The 24,259-nt window shown below is 45.4% G+C and overlaps 1 protein-coding gene and 1 non-coding gene across 4 annotated transcripts in view; both read right to left on the bottom strand.

Moving 5' to 3' along the window:
- LOC126162587 (ATP-binding cassette sub-family C member 4-like) overlaps positions 1–24,259 on the bottom strand; it is a 318,245-nt gene that overhangs the window by 186,754 nt on the left and 107,232 nt on the right. For all 3 annotated transcript variants that reach the window (XM_049919187.1, XM_049919189.1, XM_049919188.1), the window contains exons 5-9: positions 17,920–18,124; positions 15,742–15,964; positions 9,524–9,680; positions 9,199–9,337; positions 8,863–8,973 (exon numbers count right to left, since the gene is read on the bottom strand). In XM_049919187.1, coding sequence (XP_049775144.1) covers positions 8,863–8,973; positions 9,199–9,337; positions 9,524–9,680; positions 15,742–15,964; positions 17,920–18,124 — 835 coding nt within the window. The remainder of the gene's footprint in view (positions 1–8,862; positions 8,974–9,198; positions 9,338–9,523; positions 9,681–15,741; positions 15,965–17,919; positions 18,125–24,259) is intronic.
- On the bottom strand, positions 18,613–18,687 carry Trnat-ugu (transfer RNA threonine (anticodon UGU)). The gene has a single exon. It is a non-coding gene; the product is annotated as a tRNA-Thr (tRNA).

The following is a 24,259-nucleotide window of genomic DNA, read 5'->3' as shown; positions in this document are numbered from 1 at the left end:
TGTCTGTTTAGTGTAGTTTTTCACCGTCTCTAGTATGCATAGGGACTGTGATTGTTGTGTGAGAATGCGAGCCGAGTTGGTGACACTTTGCTTTCAGCCCCAGTCTGTGACGGCTTCGGTTACACAGCTTGACGCTGCAGTGGATAGGCATCAGTGTTGTGGACCGACCGTGGGGATCCAGCGGACGTCCAGAATGACCCTCGAGTCCGCCGATCGGTTCGTACCGATGGCCAGCCCAGTTACTGCTCGCACTGAGGCTGACCTCTCACCCATGGTCGAGTGGGAGGTCACCTCATGGCGTGGTAGGCGCCGAAAGACTTCCCGTGTGACAGAACGTAAGGCCTCCCTGGTTAGCCCGACAAACAGGTTCCAGGTCGTATCTATGGCTGACACTGTTGCTTGTCCTATTTCAGAGGAAACCTCTCAGCCTGCAAGACCCAGCCATTCACAGAGCATGAGATTGGTGATAGTTGGAACCTCCAGTGCTAGCCGCGCTATAGTGCGTCTTAGAGACATGCCTGTTACGGAGTGTAAGAAGGCCATTGTGCACTCCGTGTGCGTACCGTGTGGAGTCATTCCGGAAGTGGAACGGGTGCCTCCGGATGCCAAAAAGAGCACACAGTGCAGTCAACTGCCGGTGGTGGCTCACGTCGCTATGAATGATATGAATCGGTTTGGACTGGAAGAGATTCTCTCTGGTTTCGAGCAGCTAACAGAAGTGGTAAAGGCTGCCAGTCTTGCTTGCAAGATGAAAGCGGAGCTCACCATTTGCAGCATAGTCGACAGGACTGATTGCGGACCTCTGATACAGAGCCGAGTGGACGGTCTGAATCAGGGGCTCAGACAGTTCTGCGACCGTAGGCTGCAGATTCTTTGTTTTGCGCCATAGGGTGGTGGGGTTTCGGGATCCACTAAATAGGTCAGGAGTCCATTACATGCAGGAGGCGGTTACACGAGTAGCGGGGTTGGTGTGGCGTGGGATGGGCAGTATTTTAAGTTAGAGGGTCTAGGAAAACACAAAGAGGGCTTCAGTGTCAAAGAATGCAAGTTGAACATGGGAAAAAGGTAGATCTAGGAACCATCGGTCTAACGGTTGTAAATTGTAATAGCTGTGTTGGGAAAGTACCAGAGTTCCAACAGCTAATGCGAAACACTGATGCTCAAACCGTTATAGGCACTGAAAACTGGTTAAAGCTAGAGATAAGTTCAGTCGAAATTTTTGCGAAGCACCTAACGGTGTTCAGAAAGGATAGGTTAAACACAATTGGCGATGGCGTATTTGTTGCTATTACAAGTAGTTTATCTTGTAGCAGAACTGAAGTAGGTAGTTCCTATTAGTTAGTGTGGATAGAAACCATTCTCGACAACCGGAATAAAATAATAATTGGATCCTTTTACCAACGTCCCAACTCAGATGATACAATTGCTGAAAGGTTCAAAGAAAATTTGAGTCTAATTTCAACACGTACCCGACTCATACAATTATAGTTGCGGCTGACTTCATTTTACCCTCGATATGTTGGCGAAAGTACATGTTCAAATCCCGAGGTACGCATAAAACATCATCCGAAATTGTGCTAAACGCATTCTCTGAAAATTATTTCGAGCAGTTAGTTCATGAGCCCACTCGAATAGTAAACGGTTGTGAAAACACACTTGGCCTCTTATCAACAAATATTCGTAATCCTGAGATAATAACGACCAATAACGGATTAGTGCACACAGGTTGTCGTAGCGAGACTGAATACCGTAACTCCCAAATCCCTAAAAACTAAAAGAAAATATGTCTATTCAAAAAGGTAAATAAATATTCGCTTGGTGCCGTCCTGAGAGACAATCTCCACTCCCTCCAAATTAACAATGTATTTGTAGAACAGATGTGGCTTGAATTCAAAGAAATAGTACCGACAGGAATTGTGAGATTTATACCAAACAAATTATCAAACGACGGAGCTGACACCCCTTGGTGCACAGAAACAGGTCAGAACACTGCTGCAGAAACAGCAAAAAAAGCATGTCAGATTTAAACAATGCAAAATCCCCAAGATTAGCGATCCTTCACACAAGCTCGAAATTTAATGCAGATTTTAATGCGAGAGGCTTATAGTAGTTTCCACAACTAAACCTTGTCTCAAATCCGGCAGAAAATCCAAAGAGATTCTGACCATATGTAAAGTTTGCTAGTGGCAAAACACAATTAATGCCTTCTCTGTGCGATAGGAATGGAAATACTATCGATGACAGAGCACTAAAGCAGCGTTACTAAGCAAAACTTTCCGAAATTCCTTCACCAAAGAAGACGAAGTAAACATTGCAGAATTCAAATAAAGAACTACTGCCAACATGAGTAACTTAGAAGTAGATATCGTCGGAATAGTGAAGCAACTTAAATCACTTAGTAAAAAGCAAGTCTCCTGGCCCAGACTGCGTACTGGTTAGGTTCCTTTCAGAGAACGATGAGCAATAGCTCCACAATAGCTCCTTCCTTAACAATCATATACAACCGCCCGCTTGACGGAAGATCCCTACCTAACGACTGGAAAGTTTCACAAGTGACACCGGTATTCAAGAAAGGCAGTAGAAGTAATGAACTAAATTACGGGCCCGAATCATCAACGTCAATATACAGCAGGATTTTAGAACAGATTTTAGAACATATTATGTTCGAACATTACGAATTGCCTCGAAGAGAACGGTCTTCAAATGGTTCAAATGGCTCTGAGCACTATGGGACTCAACTGCTGTGGTCATAAGTCCCCTAGAACTTAGAACTACTTAAACCTAACTAACCTAAGGTCATCACACACATCCATGCCCGAGGCAGGATTCGAACCTGCGACCGTAGCGGTCGTGCGGTTCCAGACTGTAGCGCCTTTAACCGCTCGGCCACTCCGGCCGGCAGAGAACGGTCTATTGACACGCAATCAACACGGATATAGAAAACATTGTTCTTGTGAAACATAACTAGCTCTTTACTAAAACGAAGTGTTGAGTACTATCAACAAGGGATTTCAAATTGTTTGCGTATTTCGAGATTTCCAGAGGACTTTCCACAGCGCACATCACGAGCGGCTTGCGTGCTTATAGAATATAGTGTCAGTTATGCGACTGGATTCGTGATTTCCTGTCAGACAGATCACAGTTCGTAGTAACTGACGGAAAGTCATCGAGTAAAACAGAAGTGATTTCTGGCGTTCCCCAAGGTAGTGTTATGTCTTCTGCTGTTCCTGAACGATTTAGAAGACAATTTGAACAACACTCTTAGGTTGTTTGCAGATGTCGCTGTCTTTTATCGCCTAGTAAAGCCATAAGAAGATCAAAATCAATTGCAAAACGATTTAGAAAAGATATTTGTATGGTGCGAAAATTGGTAATTGATCCTAAATAATGAAAAATGTGAGGTCATCCAAATGTATGCTCAGACGAGTTCGGTAAACTTCGGTTACACGAGAAATCAATCAAATCTAAAGGCCTTAAATTCAACTAAGTATCTAAGAATTACAATTGCGAACAACTTAAATGACAAAAAAAGCATCGATAGTGTTGTGGGGAAGGCGAAACAAAGACTGCGTGTTTTTGGCAGAACACTTACAACATGCAACAGATCTACTAAAGGGACTGCTTACACTACGCTTGTACGTCCTCTTTTGGAATACTGCTGCACAGTGTGGGTCCATTACCAGATAGTCTTAACGGAGTAATCGAAAAAGTTCAAAGAAGGGCTGCACGTTTGTATTATCGAGAAATATGGGAGAGAGTGTCACCGAAATGATACAGGATTTGGGGCAATCATCATTAAAACAAAGGCGTTTCTAGTTGCAGCGGGCTCTTCTAGCGAAATTTCAATCACCAACTTTCTCCTCCGATTACGAAAATATTTTATTGATACCGACCTGGCCGGCCGGAGTGGCCGAGCGGTTCTAGGCGCTACAGTCTGGAGCCGCGCGACCGCTACGGTCGCAGGTTCGAATCCTGCCTCGGGCATGGATGTGTGTGATGTCCTTAGGTTAGTTAGGTTTTAGTAGTTCTAAGTTCTAGGGGACTGATGACTTCAGCAGTTAAGTCCCATAGCGCTCAGAGCCATTTGAACCCTTTTTTTGATACCGACCTACATGCAGAGAAACGATCAATGTAATAAAATCATGAAAATCAGAGCTCGCATGGAAAGATATAGGAGTTCGTTTTTTCCGCGCCCTGTTTGAGAATGGAAAATAGAGAATTACTGTGAGGGTGTTACGATGAATTCTCCGCAATGCACTTAAGTGTGATTGCGGAGTTTCCATGTAGATGCAGATGTAAATGTAGTCATTATTATACTTGTACATAACTATATCCTCTGGGAAACGTCCCTGGTTACTACTAATGCTGCCTGCAAGGTCAATCTACAACGTGAACAGCGAAGGTCCCAACACGCATCTCTGTGGCACACTCCATGTTACGTCGACGTCTGTCGATGACACGCTGTGTCCTCCCTACAAAAAGATCGTCAATCCACTCATAAATTTCGCTTGGTACTCCATACGATCGTATTTTAGATAATAAGCGAAAATATGGTACTGAGCCATATAGTTGTCGAAAATCAATAAGTACTGCATCAGCTTGACTATCTTGATCAGTAGCTTTCAAGAAGTCATGTGATAAAACTGCGAGCTGTGTTTCACATAATCGACGTTTTCCCAATGGAAGCTTGTTAGCACGGAGGAGGTCATTCTGTTCGAGATGTCTCAAAGCGTTTGAGCTCAGAATATGTTTTTTAAGATTCTGCAGCGAACGGGTGTTCAGGATACTGGATGGTTCAGTTCAGACACCATTCTTGTAGTTGGGCGCTATGTGTGCTTTCTTTCAACTACCTGCCACGGTTTTTCGTTCGAGGGATCTACCGTAGATTACGGTTAGAGGAGGGGCTGGCTCAGCTGTAAATTGGGTGTAGAATCTGATTGGGATTGCATAGCATTCTGTAAATTTGTCCAATTTGAGCGATTTCAGCTGTTAATCAACATCACTGACACTAATATCTGTATCACTCATCTTTGCTGTGGTGCGAGAATTGAATAGGAGCGATACTCCTGGGTAATTCTGCGCTAAGTGGAATATATATGAGCGCTATAAAATTGTAGTTTAAGTAAGATAGACGCACTTTAAAAGGGCAGAGTATTTATCACAAACCAACTTAAGTAACGTCTACGTCTGCATGGGTACACTGATAATCACACTTAAGTGCCTGGCAAAGGGGTCGTCGAACCACCTTCACAATAATTTTCTATTATTCCACTATCGAACAACGCGGAAAATAACGAACACCTACACTTATGCTAATAAATTAAGGATAATGCTGATACATGGTGAAACAACGCACTAGTGAGCGGTTTGCGGGTTTAAATCACCTCGGGGTGTGACCATGCAGGCATTTGACCTGCGGTCGTCTCACGGTGGCGCTGTCAGTGGTCCACATACGGAGAGGTGTGTTGGTGCATGTCAGAGTACGGTGCAGCGAGTTAGTGTGCAGACGTCTTCAGACGTGACTGTGTGTTGAAAATGGCTCAAAGAACACATATTGATTACGTTATGAGGGGTAGAATACTAGGGCGACTAGAGGCTGGTCAAACACAGCAGGTCGTAGCATGGGCCCATCGTGTGCCTCAAAGTGTGATCTCAAGATTATGGCAACGATTCCAGGAGACAGAATACGTGTCCAGGCGCTACAGTACGGGACGGCCACAGTGTGCAACATCACAAGAAGACCGATATCTCACCATCAGTGCCCGCAAACGGCCACGGAGTACTGCAGGTAGCCTTGCACGGGACCTTACCGCAGCCACTGGAACAATTGTCTCCAGACATACAGTCTACAGACGACTGAACAGACATAGTTTGCTCGTCCGGAGACCTGCAAGGCGCATTCCACTAACCCCTGGTCACAGGAGAGCCTGTAAAGCCTGGTGTCAAGAACACAGTACATGGTCATTGGAACAGTGGTCCCAGCTTATGTTCACGGACGAGTCCAGGTATAGTCTGAACAGTGTTTCTCGCCGGGTTTTCATCTGCCGTGAACCAGGAACCAGATACCAACCCCTTAATGTGCTTGAAAGGGACCTGTACGGAGGTTGTGGTTTTATGGCGTGGGGTGGGATCATTATTGGTGCACGTACACCCTTGCATGTCTTTGACAGAGGAACTGTAACAGGTCAGGTGTATCGGGACGTCATTTTGCACCAGTATGTGTCCGCCTTTTCAGGACTGCAGTGGGTCCCACCTTCCTTCTGATGGATGATAACACACGGCCCCACCCAGCTGTCATCGTGGAGGAGTACCTTGAAACAGAAGATATCAGGCGGATGGAATGGCCTGCCTGTTCTCCAGACCTAAACCCCATCGAGCACGTCTGGGATGCTCTCGGTCGACGTATCGCTGCACATCTTCAAACCTCTACGCACTTCAGGAGCTCCGACAGGCACTGGTACAAGAACGGGGGGTTATACCCCAGCAGCTGTTCGACCACCTGATCCAAAGTATTCCAAACCGTTGGGCGGCCTGTGTACGTGTGCATGGTGATCATATCCCATACTGATGTCGGGGTACATGCGCAGGAAGCCGTGGCGTTTTGTAGAACATGTGTTTCGTGACTGTTTTCCCAACTTATCACCAATACCGTTGACTTAAAGATCTGTGACATGTGGGTTCCCTATGTGCCTATTCTATTAACGCCAGTTTTGTGTAGTGCCACGTTGTGTGGAACCACATTCTGCAGTTATCCATAATTTATGAGCATGAGTGTATATTCTTCCGTGATAGCTCTGATTTTCCTTATTTTATTATGATGATCGGTTTTCCCTATATAGGTTTGCGACTGCACAGTATACAACAATAACATATAAACATATAAAATATATTAACAAAACCAAAAAATTTAAGCGACAAACATAAAGATTTTTCATGTTAGGATTGACAAGGGAACCTCCCCATCGCACCCCCCTCAGATTTAGTTGTAAGTTGGCACAGTGGATAGGCCTTCAAAAACTGAACACAGATCAATCGAAAAAACAGGAAGAAGTTGTGTGGAGCTATGAAAAAAACAAGCAAAATATACAAACTGAGTAATCCATGAGCAAGATAGGCAACATACTGTGGGCTCAGGAGCGCCGTGGTCCCGTGGTTAGCGTGAGCAGCTGCGGAACGAAAGGTCCGTGGTTCAAGTCTTCCCTCGAGTGAAAATTTTACTTTCTTTATTCTCGCAAATTTGTGATCTGTCCGTTCGTTCACTGACGTCTCTGTTCACTGTATTAAATTTAGTGTCTGTGTTTTGCGACTGCACCGCAAAACCGTGCGATTAGTAGACGAAAGGACGTGCCTCTCCAATGGGAACCGAAAACATTTGATCACAAGGTCATAGGTCAACCGATTTCTCCACAGGAAAACACGTCTGATATATTCTATACGAAATTGGTGGCGGCATGTGCGTCACATTACAGGAATATGTTGTCGACCCACCTAACTTGTACACTTGGCGAATGGGTAAAAAGATTCTTCTACCTTGCCCGATTTAGGTTTTCTTGTGGATGTGATAACCACCCCAAAAAGTGATGAAAACATAAGAGTTTGTCACATAAACAGCAACAAATGAATGCAACAGTTTCAAAGTCGCACAGTTTTCCCTGTGCTCTGTCAAAACATATGATTTTAACGTTTTCAAATTTTTCCGTGTGTAGACCGTCAAATCCTGCATATGTCCAAGCAAATGTGAACATGTCCAAGAATTTTGGAGAGTGAAGTTGATTATGTGTGAGTGCCTGAACTTTGATAATTGTCTCAAAATAAAAAATTAAACTTTTCACTCGAGGGAAGACTTGAACTAAGGACCTCTCTTTTCGCAGCTACTCACGCTAACCACGAGACCACGGCGCTCCTGAGCTCACACTCTCCTTAATGTTGCCTGTCTTGGACATGGACTACTCAGTTCGTATATTTTGCTTATTTTTTTCATAGTTCCACACAACTTCTTCCTGTTTTTTCGATTGATCTGTGTTCAGTTTTTCAGGTCTATCCACTGTGCCAACTTATAACTAAATCTGAGGGGGGTGCGATGGGGAGGTTCCCTTGTGAGTATGCGGCATTAAAGAATGTAAAGCAGAATTTAAATGTTAAAACAACTAGAATTAGTGCCATGTACGTATGTAAGAGGGCATATTGACAAGTATTGTCGACAACTGGTGGCGGTCTTGCTCTTCTTCCGGCTGCAGGATGTCTGCTTTACGTTTCTGGCTATTTGCATGGCGGCATTGACGCGGATCGGACAGGCCGGCACAGGCCCCCACTGCGGGCCTGGCGAGTTTTTCCGTTGGGCGGCGACTGGGGATGCAGGTAGGCTGTGACGTAGTGAACAGGTAGTTCCCACGAACAGTGGGAGTGAATTTCACAGATATCCTGTTGGGCGCAAATTTCACTAGGCGCAGTTTTAACATTTCGCTCTCGGACCGCAGTTGGACACCGTCTTTTCAACGACAGAGGGGGGTTGGGTGGTTGGGGGAAGCAGACCAGACAGCGAGGTCATCGGTCTCATCGGATTAGGGAAGGATGGGGAAGGAAGTCGGCCGTGCCCTTTCAGAGGAACCATCCTGGCATTTGCCTGGAGTGATTCAACGACAGAGCTTGTGCTGCATCTTTAAGGATCTCGACGTCATCGAAACTTTACTTCCTTATTTCTGGCATGTGACACATTTTAATGAGTAAATAAGAAGTTTAATATAACATCTGTATCGTGGTAGTGCCTCGCGTCGTGAAATGATGAAAATAAACGTATCGAAAACGTAGCCTTTGCTACTTATGCTAGAACATAACATACAGTACTTATCATAGTGTACTCACTTCGATTCTCCCGATTGAAACGAGCGCCTCGGCTACTTCAGCTATGCCTCTAACGAAAATCATGGTCATTGTCTGGGCCAAAACGTTGAAGTAAGTCAGTACAACGAACACCTGAAACCGATTAGATTGATATGTACCAATTAGATAAATATGTAAAATATAACTCGTTCTTTGCAGTTAGGAATCTGAAATTTACAGTCCGTATTACAGCTAGATAACGATTTTGGCAGCTTAATGAAAGAAAAATACGAGAACAATGGGCAACTAGGGATATTTTATACAAGTTTTAAATGTTAGAACATTAAATTATATTTAATGCAAATAATTTTGATTTACCTTGTCTGCTGTAAGATCGTTTCCTATTAGAACAAATGTAATCAGCGAGCAGCATAGTGCGAGTCTTGTAGTGCACAGACCGAATGACATATAAATTCCACGAATGTAGGATGCCTTAATGATAACTTTCAGTTCGAGCCTGAAAAGACAACACCCTTCTTCAGTTTACATAGTTATGTCAGGATAGTGTACTCGATGAACGTGAGAGATTTCAAACATTTATGTTACATTATTCAGGACAATTTTTATTGGAGTTTTGACAGTCGTGAGAAGCATGACTGGCAGCTTACTCACACTAAGATAACGAGCGTAAGCGGTTACTTACTTTCTGGCCAGCTCAATTAGCTTAGCGAAAGGTTTCTCCCAGGCGTACATCTTTATCACTTGCATCCCGGAAATGATCTCATCCGTAAGACGGACTCTCTTGTCCGTTTTTAGCGCCGTCTGACTGCGGTATTTCGATTGCAGCGTGCCCAGATAAGCTGGAAGATAATTTTAACGTGACACTTTAAACGCATGGTAGATTAACTTTGAAATACTGTTAACGTGATATTTCAGAGACGTATTTCTAGTTCAGATAAGCTTTGACAGTGTTACTAGAATCATTCATCCACAAAATTAACAGAAAGAGATTTAGATGCACAGAAGAGATTCCATACTGTCCCCTCCTTTCCGTTCTTTCAACGTTTTGCAGCTCATTACATAAAGTATTAAAAAAAGTCAAAGTAGTCTCGTACTAATGGTCAGAGTGTAGGGGAGCAGACGTAGGAATGCTGCATCACCGTTCCACGCATTGTAATGTTGCTATGGATGAAGGGAGCGAGACAGTAAGATCCGGTGGCTGGCACACTTCTCTCCAGTACAACCAAGAGGGCCGCAGAGCTTAAGGTCCCCATACGACCGACGGATCACCATTAATAGCGTCGCATGCCCTCATTTCATAAGACACTGCGGAGATGTTTGGAATTTAATACGGGATAGTGACGCAAAAATCGATCAGGAACTTCACGTCACCAACTTTCTTCCCCTTGCAGGCCAAATACTGGCAGTGAAAATCTTTCCACCATCAGGATTCGAAGCGGCCTACCTCTAAGTCAATTGTCACCGCACCAGCGTGCGTTAGCGACCTCGGCTACGGTAGCGGATACAGGAGATTTAATGTTGCAGTAAATCACGAATGAGGTTTATGTATGAAATGATGCCGCAGTGTAAATAGCTTACAAAATGGTGTGAAGTGTGTGAGGAATAAACGGGACATAATGGCATTTCGTGTAGAAGTGACGTTAATGAAATGGCTCTGAGCACTATGGGACTTAACATCTGAGGTCATCAGTCCCCTAGAACTTAGAACTACTTAAACCTAACTAACCTAAGGACATCACACACATCCATGCCCGAGGCAAGATTCGAACCTGCGACCGTAGCAGTCGCGCGGTTCCGGACTGCGCGCCTAGAACCGCTAGACCACCGCGGCCAAGTGACGTTAATATCGGTCATCTATATGAAAATATTTTACGTGATGTACTAGGGATCTGCGGAATGCTAGTTCGCAAACTACGTTGATGACGATTACGAAGTGTGCAGTGTGCAGTGAAGAAACATTATTTTTTACGTCAAAGATTGCAAAATTATTGAACCGAATAACTGAATCAAGCAGGACGTAACAAAAAAGTATCAGACAGTTGAAAAGGAGGAAGCCAAACAAAGAAAAGTGCAAGGTCATCCACATGGGTGTTAAAAGAAACCCTATAAATTTTGGGTATACGATAAATCGCACAAATCTAAGGGCTGTCAATTCGACCAAATACCTAGGAATTACAATTACGAGCAACTTAAATTGGAAAGACCACATGGATAATATTGTGGGGAAGGCGAAACAAAGACTGCGCTTTGTTGGCAGGACACTTCGAAGATGCGACAAACCCACTAAAGAGACAGCCTACATTACACTTGTCTGTTCTCTGCTGGAATATCACTGAGCGGTGTGGGATCCTTACCAGGTAGGATTGACGGAGGACATCGAAAAAGTGCAAAGAAGGGCAGCTCGTTTCGTGTTGTCGCGCAACAGGGGTGAGAGTGCCACTGATAGTGTGGTGTCACCGCCAGACACCACACTTGCTAGGTGGTAGCCTTTAAATCGGCCGCGGTCCGTTAGTATACGTCGGACCCGCGTGTCGCCACTATCAGTGATTGCAGACCGAGCGCCGCCACACGGCAGGTCTAGAGACACTTCCTAGCACTCGCCCCAGTTGTACAGCCGACTTTGCTAGCGATGGTTCACTGACAAATTACGCTCTCATTTGCCGAGACGATAGTTAGCATAGCCTTCAGCTACGTCATTTGCTACGACCTAGCAAGGCGCCATTATCAGTTACTATTGATGCTGTAAAACATGTACCGTCAAGAGCGATGTTCACCAATTATGAATTAAAGTTAAGTATTCCAGTAGTTACGTACGTTCTTTGCTACTATAAATACCTTGTCCGGTTCCAGACCTCACGCCAGCCTGCGTGAGCTTAAACGCGTGCCTTTCGGCTTCCCCCTAGTGGATTGGCTGTCTTGCCAGTCCACTACAGATACGATGCGCAAGTTGTGGTGGCAGTCATTGAAACACAGGCGGTTTTCTTTGCGGCGATATCTATTTACGAAATTTCAATCACCAACTTTCTCTTCCGAATGCGAAAATATTTTGTTGGCACCCACCTACGTAAGGAGAAATGATCATCATAATAAAATAAGAGAAATCAGAGCTCGAACGGAAAGATTTAGGTCTTCCTTTTTCCCACGCGCCATTCGAGAGTGGAATAGTAGAGAAGTAGTATGAAAATGGTTCGATGAACCCTCTGCCAGACACTTAAGTGTGAATTGAAGAATAACCATGTAGATGTAGATGCAAATGAAATGAAATCAAATGGCTTAAATAATTCATCAATATAAACTGAATACCTCTCTAACTTAAAAGAAAAACCATTTATATTGTAAGAAATCTACACTGAGTAGTAATAGTCAGCTATTATTGTACCCTTTGCAGTGTAATCAATCAGAAGAAAACATTTTGCATCCCATGAAATACAGTTCGTAAATTTTCTAACACTTGAAATCGACTTCCTCTGCATCAGTGGTGTTCCGTTCCTCACATGAATTGTGGATTTATGGCTTATTTACAATAGTAAACTGCTGCACAAAATCGGTTAGAATGTCATTAAAATTGCCCAAACGTTATTAAGAAATTCGTTTCCGTCCTTACTGTAGGTCAGCAGACAAGAGTTGCTACCTACAGGAGGTGGACAAAAATATGTAAACACCAAGAAAACACATTACAATGCCTGATACGGTGTATGAAAACCGTTGGCAGTCAAAACACTATCCATACGTCTAGAAATGGATAAATACAGATCCTCTATGGTTTTCGAAGGAAGAAAAATTGGAGACAAGCAATGAATATTTTGTATGTCTCGCCCATAGTTAACTGGCACAATAGAAATAACCAATTAGTGAGATATGTAGTGTAGTTATTCAAACGACGTCTCTGGTGTGTTATGTCAAATCATTATATCAGCTATATTGCCACTGAAATGACCCTGCATGGGTTTTGTGGAGAGGCACGAAAGATACATACTACGGAAGGTTGTACTAAGAAATCATTCGCTCGATCCCTGCAGCATGGAATGGAGAAAGTATCGACAAAGAGCAGATCCTGTTGCTACAATTACTCGAAACGCCCGTCGCGGAACAGTCAAACAAACGGCAACAACATCAACGTATGTGCGCCCGCCCGGCTAGCCGTGCGGGAAGGCGTGCCGGTCCACGGCACGAATCCACCCGGCGGATTAGTGTCAAGGTCCTGTGTGCCACCAGCCTGTGGATGGTTTTTAAGACGGTTTTCCATTTACCTCGGCAAATGGGATCTGGTTTCTCTTATTCTGCCTCAGTTACACTATGTCGGTGATTGATGCGTAAACACTGGCTCCACGTATGCATACACCATAATTACTCTACCACGCAAACATTTCGGATTACACTTGTGTGGTATGAGACGTTCCTGGGGGAAGAGGGAGGGAGGGAGAGGGGTGGCACTGGGGGCCGAACCGTATAATAACCCTCGGCGTGAGGTGGGTGGACTGTTGTGGCCTGTTGTGGGGTAATGAACCACTGAGGACTACGGCGGGACGAAGTCTCTCCGTCATTTCTAGGTCTCCAGTTTAATACACAATACACAGTGTATGTGCGCTTCCTCACGTTGAATTGGAGCCAAGGTTATACATTTAACTAACATACTGTACAAATAGGTGAAAATATAGATTATATATTCTCTGGACGTAGATGTGGTACTTTGTCTATATTAACGTGGCAGATGAAAATGAGTAAAGACAGTAGTAATATTAAAATACACTGACGAGCCAAAAGATTAGGACCACCTGCCTACAAAGTTCTTCACGGCGGATGCTTTGCATAAAAAGTTCTCTTGCAGCGTCAAATTTGGATAAAAATTCCAAGCTTTCGAATATTGGCCCCTGATAATGACGATGGAGATAAAAGTGACAGTCGTGAGCTGGCGAAAGCACAACATTTTGTTTGAACGAAAGAGAATACTTGCTCACGCATTGACCTACTGGGACTCTGTCATCAGGGAAGCAGTTTAGACTTTGTGAAAACAACTTCAATAGAGACACCGGTTATGTACTTAGCTATGAGCAGAAAATTTGGAAATTTGTGATAAGGACTATGGGACCAAACTGCTGAGGTCATCGTCCGTAGGCTTACGCGCTACTTAATCTAATTTAAAATAACTTACGCTAAGGACAACACACACACACACCCATGCCCGAGGGGGGGCTCGAACCTTCGACGGGGGGGGGGGGGGGGGGGGGGAGCCGCGCGAATCGTGACAAGTCGCCTCAAACCACATGGCTACCCCGCGCGGCAATGAGCGGAAGCGGGCACTTTATAAAGAAAAAGAACAGAGGGAGACTTCTTGCATTTTACTGCCTGATGCGAGGGATGGCTTTGCAAGCAACGCTGGACAGAGAATGCAAACAAAATCCATAGACGTAGAGGGCACCACCTCGGTAAGCACCATTTCCGTGTTGACACCATGACATAATACAGCCAATCAGTTGCTGTCGTGTGGGTATAAAAATGGGAGCCTTGCCAGTTCAAGACAGTCAGTTTTAGCCCCTGGCGATGGTGATGGAGGTAATTATCGGAAGCTTGGAATTTTATCCGACATTGACGTGGCATGTAAACCGAGAACTCTTTATGCATTAAAAGCACCTGCTTAAAAGCGTGTTGATCCACCATCTGAAGGCAGCACAGAATAGCAGCGATTCTGACTGGCTCGGCTTTGAGAAATCTACGGTAGGTTTCCGGAGGGACGTGGAACAAGATGTCTACTTACAGGTCACGCAGTTCCCGTGAATTAGTGGCCAATTGTACGTGAGCGTGGAGCTGCCGCTCGATAACGTCCCAGATGTGGTCCACCGAATTCAGATCACGGGCAATTGGTTGCCAAGACGGCAGCCTGAGATCACTTTCATCCTCCTCAAACCACTGTAGCTTTGCGATAATGATAGTTATTCTGCCTGTTAGATGCCATAGCCGCCGGGGAAGACATCAAAGACGAAGAGATGCAGGTGCAGGTGATCCGAATAGTGTTCACATGCTTCACAGCTGTCACGGTGCCTTCCATTCCTACCATAGGTCCTACTGAAAGCCAGGGGTGAATATCCTCCTTAACATAATACCGTCCGCACCAGCCAGTGTCTGTGGCGCGGTACAGAGCACGAGCAGTCTTCGCCTGGACGACGACGTATCCTAACATGAACATCGGCTTAGTGTAACAAGAAATGTGATTCGTCCCACCAGGCGAAACTTTGCCATTGCTCCACGGTCCTATCTTAATGATCCAGCACCTGCTGATATCGTAATTGATGATTTCGTTGGGTCAACATGGCATAGCAACTGTGGTGGAGCCAAAGGCCAACGATGTCCGCTGACCGGTGTGGTCCGGCATACCTGAGTCTGCACCAGCACTGTACTCTGTCACCAGATCTGCCACAGATCGCCGCCTATCCTGCTTTACAGAGCAGGCAAGCTTCCGATCTCCACGTTTCCTGATGAGGCGTGGGCGTCCAACACTTCACTGGCTACCACGTGTCATAGATGTTCACTACTGTAGTACGTGAACAGCCGACGAGCTTCACAGTTTCCGAAATGCTCATTCCCAGGCGTCTGGTCCTTTGTCGAAATCGCTTATGTCAGTGTATTACCCATTTGCGGCCTGCATCGTGGCTAGAATAACTTCCCACTCGTCTCTGCTCCGCTAGCATAGTTTCCTTACCTAGTCACGTGCGTGTAACGGCACCAGACAGGATTCGGTTTCAGGATGGGCAGCGGTCGTAATGTTGTGGCTCATCAGTGTGGACTGCATAGCCTCCAGATGCAGATACTGTACTTCATCTATTACTATAGCCATTGACATTATGTTAAACCTACATACTGTAATAATAAGAAAATATATCAACAGACGTATGGCGGCTTCACCTTGTGTAGGCACGATGACGAGCACGAGGCCAATTCCCACGAAGGCCGAGGGTCCAATCGTGGCGTAGAGGAAGTAGGCGCAGACGCAGCCGCAGATTGGCGCGCACCACATGATGAGCATGAGGACAGACACTATGTCGAACCTACTCACGTCGTTGGACAGCAGATTCACCACCTGCCCAGCTGCCGTCTCCCCCAGCGCTGTGCGGGTCAGCCGCAGGGACTGAAATGTATTGAGCGTTTTCTTCAGTTACTGATTATTAGCTTATTGCTAATAATGGTAGGCTTAAAAAAGAATTGTTGTTCCAGTCACTAATAAAGCGTTGCTGCTAATGATCAAAACAACAGCCATACACACTAGGACAAAAAAAGAAAAAAAAACGAAAAAAATACTCTATGAAGGAGTTATGCGAATTTGCCACCAACTGGTATTCATACAGTAAAATTCAATGATCTGGGCACATTCGACCTGGAATGCCAGTGACTACAGCAGAATTGACTTCAGTGATGTGTTCCGCTTCGAACTGGGTCTGATGATCGTCACTGCGCGATAGCGATGGAAATGTTACCGATGATGGTGACAGTAAAGCGGAGTTACTAAATACAGTTTTCCGCAATTCCTTTACGAAAGAAGATGAAGTAAATATTCCACAATTCGAAATCAGAACAGCTGTTAGCATGAGTGACATAAAAGTACATATCTTAGGTGTTGCCAAACAACTCAAACAGCATTCACACAAGGTTGGCGCCGATGGCAACACCTACAACGTGCTGATATGGGGAAAGTTTCCAACCGATTTCTCACACAAAAACAACAGTTGATTGGCGTTCCCTGGTGAAACGTTGTTGTGACGCCTCGTGTAAGGAGAAGAAATGCGTACCATCACGTTTCCGAATTTAATAAAGGTCGCATTGTAGCCTATCGCGATTGCCGTTTATCGTATCGCGACATTGCTGTTCGCGTTGGTCGAGATCCAATGACTCTTAGCAGAATATGGAATCGGTGGGTTCCGGAGGGTAATACGGAACGCCGTGCTGGATCCCAAAGGCCTTGTATCACTAGCAGTCGAGATGACAGGCATCTTATCCGCATGGCTGTAACGGATCGTGCAGCCACGTCTCGATCCCTGAGTCAATACATGAGGACGTTCGCAAGACAACAACCATCTGCACGAACAGTTCGACGACGTTTGCAGCAGCATGGACAATCAGCTCGGAGACCATGGCTGCGGTTACCCTTGACGCTGCATCACAGACAGGAGCGCTTGCGATGGTGTACTCAACGACGCACCTGGGTGAACGAATGGCAAAACGTCATTTTTTCGGATGAATCCAGGTTCTGTTTACAGCATCATGATGGTCGGAACCGTGTTTGGCGACATCGCGGTGAACGCACATTGGAAGCGTGTATTCGTCATCGCCATACTGGCGTATCACCCGGTGTGATGGTATGAGGTGCCATTGGTTACACGTCTCGGTCACCTCTTGTTATTGACGGCACTTTGAACAGTGGACGTTACATTTCAGATGTGTTATGACCCGTGGCTCTACCCTCCATTCGATCCCTGCGAAACCGTACATTTCAGCAGGATAATGCACGACCGCATGTTGCAGGTCCTGTACGGGCCTTTCTGGATACAGAAAATGTTCGACTGCTGCCCTGGCCAGCACATTCTCCAGATCTCTCACCAATTGAAAGCGTCTGGTCAATGGTGGCCGAGCAACTGGGTCGTCACAATACGCCGGTCACTACTCTTGATGAACTGCGGTATCGTGTTGAAGTTGCATGGGCAGCTGTACCTGTACACGCCATCCAAGCTCTGTTTGACTCAATGCCCAGGCGTATCAAGGGCGTTATTACGGCCAGAGGTGGTTGTTCAGGGTACTGATTTCTCAGGATGTATGCACCCAAATTGCGTGAAAATATAATCATATATCAGTTCTAGTATAATATATTTGTCCAATGAATACCCGTTTATCATCTGCATTTCTTCTTGGTGTAGCAATTTTAATGGCCAGTAGTGTATATGAAAAGAGTGTTTCGAAGTTCAGAAAGGTCGTAATATGCAAGCGTAAGACGGCTTCTAAAATTCTTCAGCATGCTGACGTTAGCGCTGTAAACCTGTGCACCCACGGGCGTCAGTGGACTGATGTGGCAGAGGCACGTGTGGGACTCACCTTGCGGTAGACGAGAGAGCAGCAGGCTATGCGCATGCGCATTCCGGTCGAGAGGACGCCCAGCATGAAGTGGTTGACGGTGAGGGTGCCGAGCGCCGTGATGATGACGATGGCGGCGGCGTACAGCATCGCCTCCTCGCGCGACATGGTGCGCGGCGTCGAGAAGTATTGCAGCAGGTAGCCCAGCAGCAGCGGCTGCACCATCCTGCCGGAGAAGCAGACCCGCGCTTCAGCAGGCACTCACTGTTGTGTGGACTGACAAGTGTTAACTTTACTGCTGCGACTATGCTGTCGTTCTGTTGATTGAATGAAGTGGGATATCTGCTACCAGTAGTCGACTCTGTCCAGAGATGTAAGAAACATGCGACAAGAGCGACCGCTACGGTCGCAGGTTCGAATCCTGCCTCGGGCATGGATGTGTGTGCTGTCCCTAGGTTAGTTAGGTTTAATTGGTTCTCAGTTCTAGGTGACTGATGACCTCAGAAGTTAAGTTGCATAGTGCTCAGAGCCATTTGAACCACATGCGACGAATGGCATAAACAACATGGCGACTTGACGTGACGATTTTTTTTGAAACAGACTAATCTACAGATGCATCTGGCACCACAAACAAGTTTTTTTTTCAATGAAATGAATACCCTTATATGCGTACAGGCGTTGATATAAGTCAACGGGGACAGATGAAAATGTGTGCGCCTCGACCGGGACTCGAACCCGGGATCTCCTGCTTACAGGGCAGACGCTCTATCCAGCTGAGCCATCGAGTACACAGAGGATAGTGCGATTGCTGGGACTTATCTCTGGCACGCTCCCGTGAGACCCACATTCGCAACTCATTGTCCCACACTATATTCATAGTGCCCCTGCCCATCATACTCATTACTCGCGGTTTTACTGCCGATTCCCGTAAGAAGATGGTCAAATGGCCGGTGACCGTATATATATATATATATATATATATATATATATATATATATATATATATATATATATATATATAGTTTGTTTTTTCCACATTCGTTGGCTTCGCCAGCTCATAACAAACAAAACTGTCACCTTCCAACCTAACCTACAACTCGGGAAAAGCTACAAATCAGTCTTTCACCACAACCGGCTTCTCAGTTTCACATTCGTTGGCTTTGCCAGTTGACAACAAAACTTTGAATATGCACACCAGAGTATAGTCATACTCTGGTGTGCACAGCCATTAACATTACGTCATCGGTCAAAGTTCGTATCAAATATTCCTCTTGACTCCTGCTGATTTTTCAGTTGTTCATTACAACGTAAGTTTTTGTGTAATAGAAGTGCATTCTGATGTAACGTAACTTTCTGCTACGATATAAAATTGCTTGAAACAGTCGCTCTCTTTCCGTATTTATCTTTTCACTTCGTCAGTTTTCTTCTTGTGTATCAACATTTCGTATTTGGTTTCCTTTTCAGAAATTATCCCCAATGTTACTAACATTTACTGGAAGTCGGAACCTCCTCTTAGTCCCAATGAGATAATTTATTTTCTGTATGACAGTATCCATGAACTGATCCTGGTACGAGAGCACTGCCGAACTTACTTTTGAATACATTTGTGCGCACTTGCATTGTGAAGCAACTGGCTTATCACAAGTCGTTGTCAAGACTGAAATACAAACTACCTCGCTACAGGTTTGTAGTAGATGAATTAAATCCACTATTTTGGATCCCCATGTCTTGCAGTTCAATCAGTATACACTATCTGCCAAAATAAGTGAAGCACCCGGAAGACACGGTCGGCTGTCAGTGACACATCGCTGCGAGGTCTAGCCGCGCGGTCTGGGGCTCCTTGCCACGGTTCGCGCGGCTCCCCCCCCCCTTCCCCCCACGGAGGTTCGAGTCCTCCCTCGGGCATGGGTGTGTGTGTTGTCCTTAGCGTAAGTTAGTTTAAATTAGATTAAGTAGTGTGAAAGCATAGGGACCGATGATCTCAGCAGTTTGGTCCCATAGAAACATACCACAAATTTCAAGAAAAAAAAAGTGTCACATCGTAAATGAACTCATCATCGGCGGACATGTAAAGGAATGGAACTGCAATTATCTGTGGGAGGTACGACAGCCAACAGAGTGCATTAGTGTTGTTCGTGTTTGGTGTTGTTGCCAGGTCTGGCAGGGTATTTAAGAGGCGTGAACGGCGACAGATGTTGATTGATCACTGCGAGAGACACGGAAATACCGCGCGCAAGACAGCATTCTCAGCACATAATAAAGTTTGAAAGGGACCTCACTTTCGGTCTCCATTTGGTAGGGTGGTGAACCTTGCAACACCCAGTTTTGTGGGCCATTCGGATGTAACAGTGGCCTGACGCTGGACTGCTTGGAAACGTGAGAGTGCGTATACTCATCGTCAAGATGTTGCTCGACCATGTCTGACCACCATAAGGAAGTATCAGAGTATTGTGCACCAAGCACATCGTAATCCCTTCAAGTCTGAGCCTGCCATTCAAGAACAAGAAATGAGCTCCCTACAACATTCTGTGTCACCCCAACCATTGGTTGGAGACTAGTAGCAGCCCATCTGGGGAAATACCGTCTCATGCATAGGCTGTCGTTAACACCATGACCAACATGTCTGGTTTTGGAATGGTGCAGTGACCCAGAAGCATGGACTGTTGAACATTGAACATTGTGCTCAGCGATGACTCGAGATTCTGCACTATCCCGGACTACTGTCATCAGCGAGTGTGACAATGACGTCAGGAGATGTCCAGTTCTTCCAGTGATTTGGAGAGTCACAGTCATGTTACTCCTGGCGTTGAGGTATACATGTCGATGTATACACATCAAAGCCAAAATGAAACCTTTTCACTGTAGAAATGCAGTACCATCAAACGATAACTTGTATACATGGCAGAGGATTTGGAAGTCTGATATGTGATGAAGCCAAATATTTTGCAGTATCAACTGAAAATGGCAAAAGTAGCAACAGGGAAATAAATAATTTCTAAAGTCAACGGTGAATATGATGTCCTTTAAAAACTTCAACATGACCAAGAACCACTACTATGAGAATGAGAAGTTAATCTTCAGGTATAACTCCATGTCATGGCTCGTAGTGACTGAGGGAACTGTGACGGCGTAGCCAGCAAGATCCACAGATTTTTCCTGCACAAAACATGTGTGGGATGAGTTCGGACGTCTACTCCGCCTTAGTGGCAGTATCCAGGATATCAAAGACCTGTTACAACAGTTGTGGCCCAGCTTACGTCACGAGAGGATACAGCGGCTTTATGACACTCTTCCCAATCGAATCAGTGCCAGGCCAGAGGGGGAGCAGCTTCATTCTGACAACTGGACTAATGCTGCCAACTTCTTTGCAAATTTGCCTCGATTTTTTAATCACCGAAATAACGGCAGATACCCTCTCAACCTGTGCAGTTTCATTTCGTTTTCTTCTCTGCTTCTGGGTGCTTCACTTCTGTTTATAACGCAGTTTACATTTGATCCTGAGACATTCTGTAGTAGACCAAAACTAGTCACCGTACTGGAAAAAGTGCTACAGAAGACTCTGATAAAGGATATTTTAAGTGTAATAGCAGTTTTCTTTCGGACACGTATCCGAGTATTCTGTTCCTACAAATTTCGATGTCGATGAAACGTTAACTTCTCAACTTCCTATTTGTCGCCCTTTTTATTCGTGTTCGCCTACTTTCCGCTATGTCAACGATCTACCACTTCACAAATTGAAAGGACGTAGGACTGTGTTTGGGTAGTCAGTTGTTTGTATGTTGCATGGATCGTAACTGCCATCTCTCAATGTGACATGGAATGAATGTATTTTACAATAACACCCTCTCTATGAAAAATACCGGAGTAAGCTGTTTCACTTATGTGATTGTCTTTCGGAGTCAAAGGTGATGTTAAGCAGATATAATTTCAGTTTTTGGTCCAGTTCGATTTTGTTGTCTATTATATTAGTTACACCAGTGACTAAAAGGTTCGCTCATTTTCGTATCACAATAAGGCTGAGTGGCGGATAATGTAACTAATTTCATGGTATAGTGTTATATTTGTGACTCTAACTTTGAGAGATTCAGTAATGGTGTATGACCTCCGCGAGCGTTAATCACTGCCTGACATCTACGTGACATGCTCCGTTTAAGTCTAAGAACGCCGCCCTTTGGTATTCGCTCCCGCTCTTCAACGAGAGCCTTGAGAGGTGTTGGAGAGTCTTTGATGGAGCAGGACGATCACGAATACATCAATCAAGCTTATTCCACGTATGCTGGATATGGTTAAGATTGGGAATGATGGCTGGCATTCTATTACTTCAACGTTCAGGCGTCGCAAGATATCTCTGGTGATGCCGTTCGCAATGGCCCTGGCATTGCCGTGGGTGAGAAGGAATTCAGGACATCGTATACCGCAGCCACCACATGGTCCAACAGGACCTGTTCGATGTACTGCCTGGAGGCAATGCGACCATGGGCAACAGCGAGATTAGTATGACTGTCAAAAATTACGCCTCCCCACACCATCACACAACCTAGGCCGAATCTGTCGATTTCCTGGGCAACGTTCGGCAGGTAGCACTCCCCACGGCGTCTCCATACACCAATACGGCCATCACCTGGCTTCAGGCGAAATCTGGGCTCGTCTGTGAATAACACGTTTCGCCAGGGTGGAAGTTGCCAGTTGACATGGGAACAGCCGAACTGAAGGCGAGCTGCGAGATGATGTGTCAAGCTGGGCACTCGAACATGACGTCTGGGTCGTAAAGTCCTTTCTCGTGATCTGTTCCTTACAATCTAATCGGACACAGCGACTCCAGTGGCCCTTCTGAGATCGTCTTGGCGGTAGCCGTACGTTGCCGCAACGCATCGATTGCCAGATTCTGGTCTTAACGTATGTTTGTAATGCGTCGGCGACCTTGTCCAATTCGCCTCCTGTGCTGGCCTGTCTGCTGTAGCGTGTCCGCAACCTACGGATGGCAGATGGAGAGATACTCGTATTTGCGCCAACACACGACGTAAAGTTCATCCTTCTTGGATAAAATAGACTGCCCTTGCAACGTGTACTGCATTAAGACATCGCATTGCATTTGCATTGTTGAATACAACGTCCACGTCTGTGTAACTCACTAGAGAACACTAGGACACCGGTACTTCCTTTGTTCTGAGGGGGCACTTGATACTCTAATGCATAATACAGCCGATAGATGGCGAATGACTTTAGTTGTTGCGTATACAATGAAAGAGATTGCCTGGGACTACGCAATAAAACCACAGGTACCATATGTATCAAAAATGATTTAACATACCTGACTTTCTCCTAATTCTTTTGAGCAGTGTACATAGGAATACAATTGTATCTGACAAATTGTAGAAACGCACTACACGTTATAGCAATGAACGTGGAATAAGTATTATTTGTAAATTGAGGGGGATCACTTCTGTCAGGTGCAGCGGGGTATATATACACTGAAGCGCCAACGAAACTGGTACAGGCATGCGTATTTAAATACAGAGATACGTAAACAGGCAGAATACGGCGCGGCGGTCGCCAACGCCTCTATAAAACAAGAAGTGTGCGGTGCATTTGAAGATCGGTTACTGCAGCTACAATAGCAAGTTATCAAGATTTAAATGAGTTTGAACGTGGTGTTATAGGCGGCACACGACGCGGTGGAATGCAGCATCTCCGAGGTAGCGATGAAATGGGGAGTTTCCCGTACGACCATTTCACGAGTGTACCATGAATATCAGGAATCCAGTGAAACATCACATCCTCGACATCGCTGCGGCCGGAAAAAGATCCTGCAAGAACGGGAACAACGTCGACTGAAGAGAATAGTTCAACGTGACGGAAGTGCAACCCTTCCGCAAATTGCTGTAGATTTCAGTGCTGGGCCAACAACAAGTGTCAGCGAGTGAACCATTCAACGAAACATCATCGATATGGGCCTTCGGAGCCGAAGGCCCGCTCGTGTACCCTTGATGACTGCATGACCCAAAGCTTTACGCCTCGCCTGTGCCCGTCAACACCGACATTGGACTGTTGATGACTGGAAACATGTTGCCTGGTCGGACGAGTCTCTTTCAAATTCTGTCAAGCGGATAGACGTGTATGGGTATGAAGACAACTACATTTATCCACGGACCCTGCATATCAGCAGGTACTGTGCAAGCTGGTGGAGGCTCTGTAATGGTGTGGGACGTGTGCAGTTAAGAGTGATATGGGACTCCTGATACGTCTAGATACGACTCTGACAGGTGGCACGTACGTAAGCATCCTGTCTGATCACCTGCATCCATTCAAGTCCATTGTGCATTCCGACGGACTTGGGCAATTCCAGCAGGACAATGAGACA

Source organism: Schistocerca cancellata, chromosome 2 (assembly GCF_023864275.1).
Source record: "Schistocerca cancellata isolate TAMUIC-IGC-003103 chromosome 2, iqSchCanc2.1, whole genome shotgun sequence".
Classification (NCBI taxonomy): domain Eukaryota; kingdom Metazoa; phylum Arthropoda; class Insecta; order Orthoptera; family Acrididae; genus Schistocerca; species Schistocerca cancellata.
Note: the sequence above shows the minus strand (reverse complement) of the source record. Positions and strands in the feature narration are given on the sequence as shown.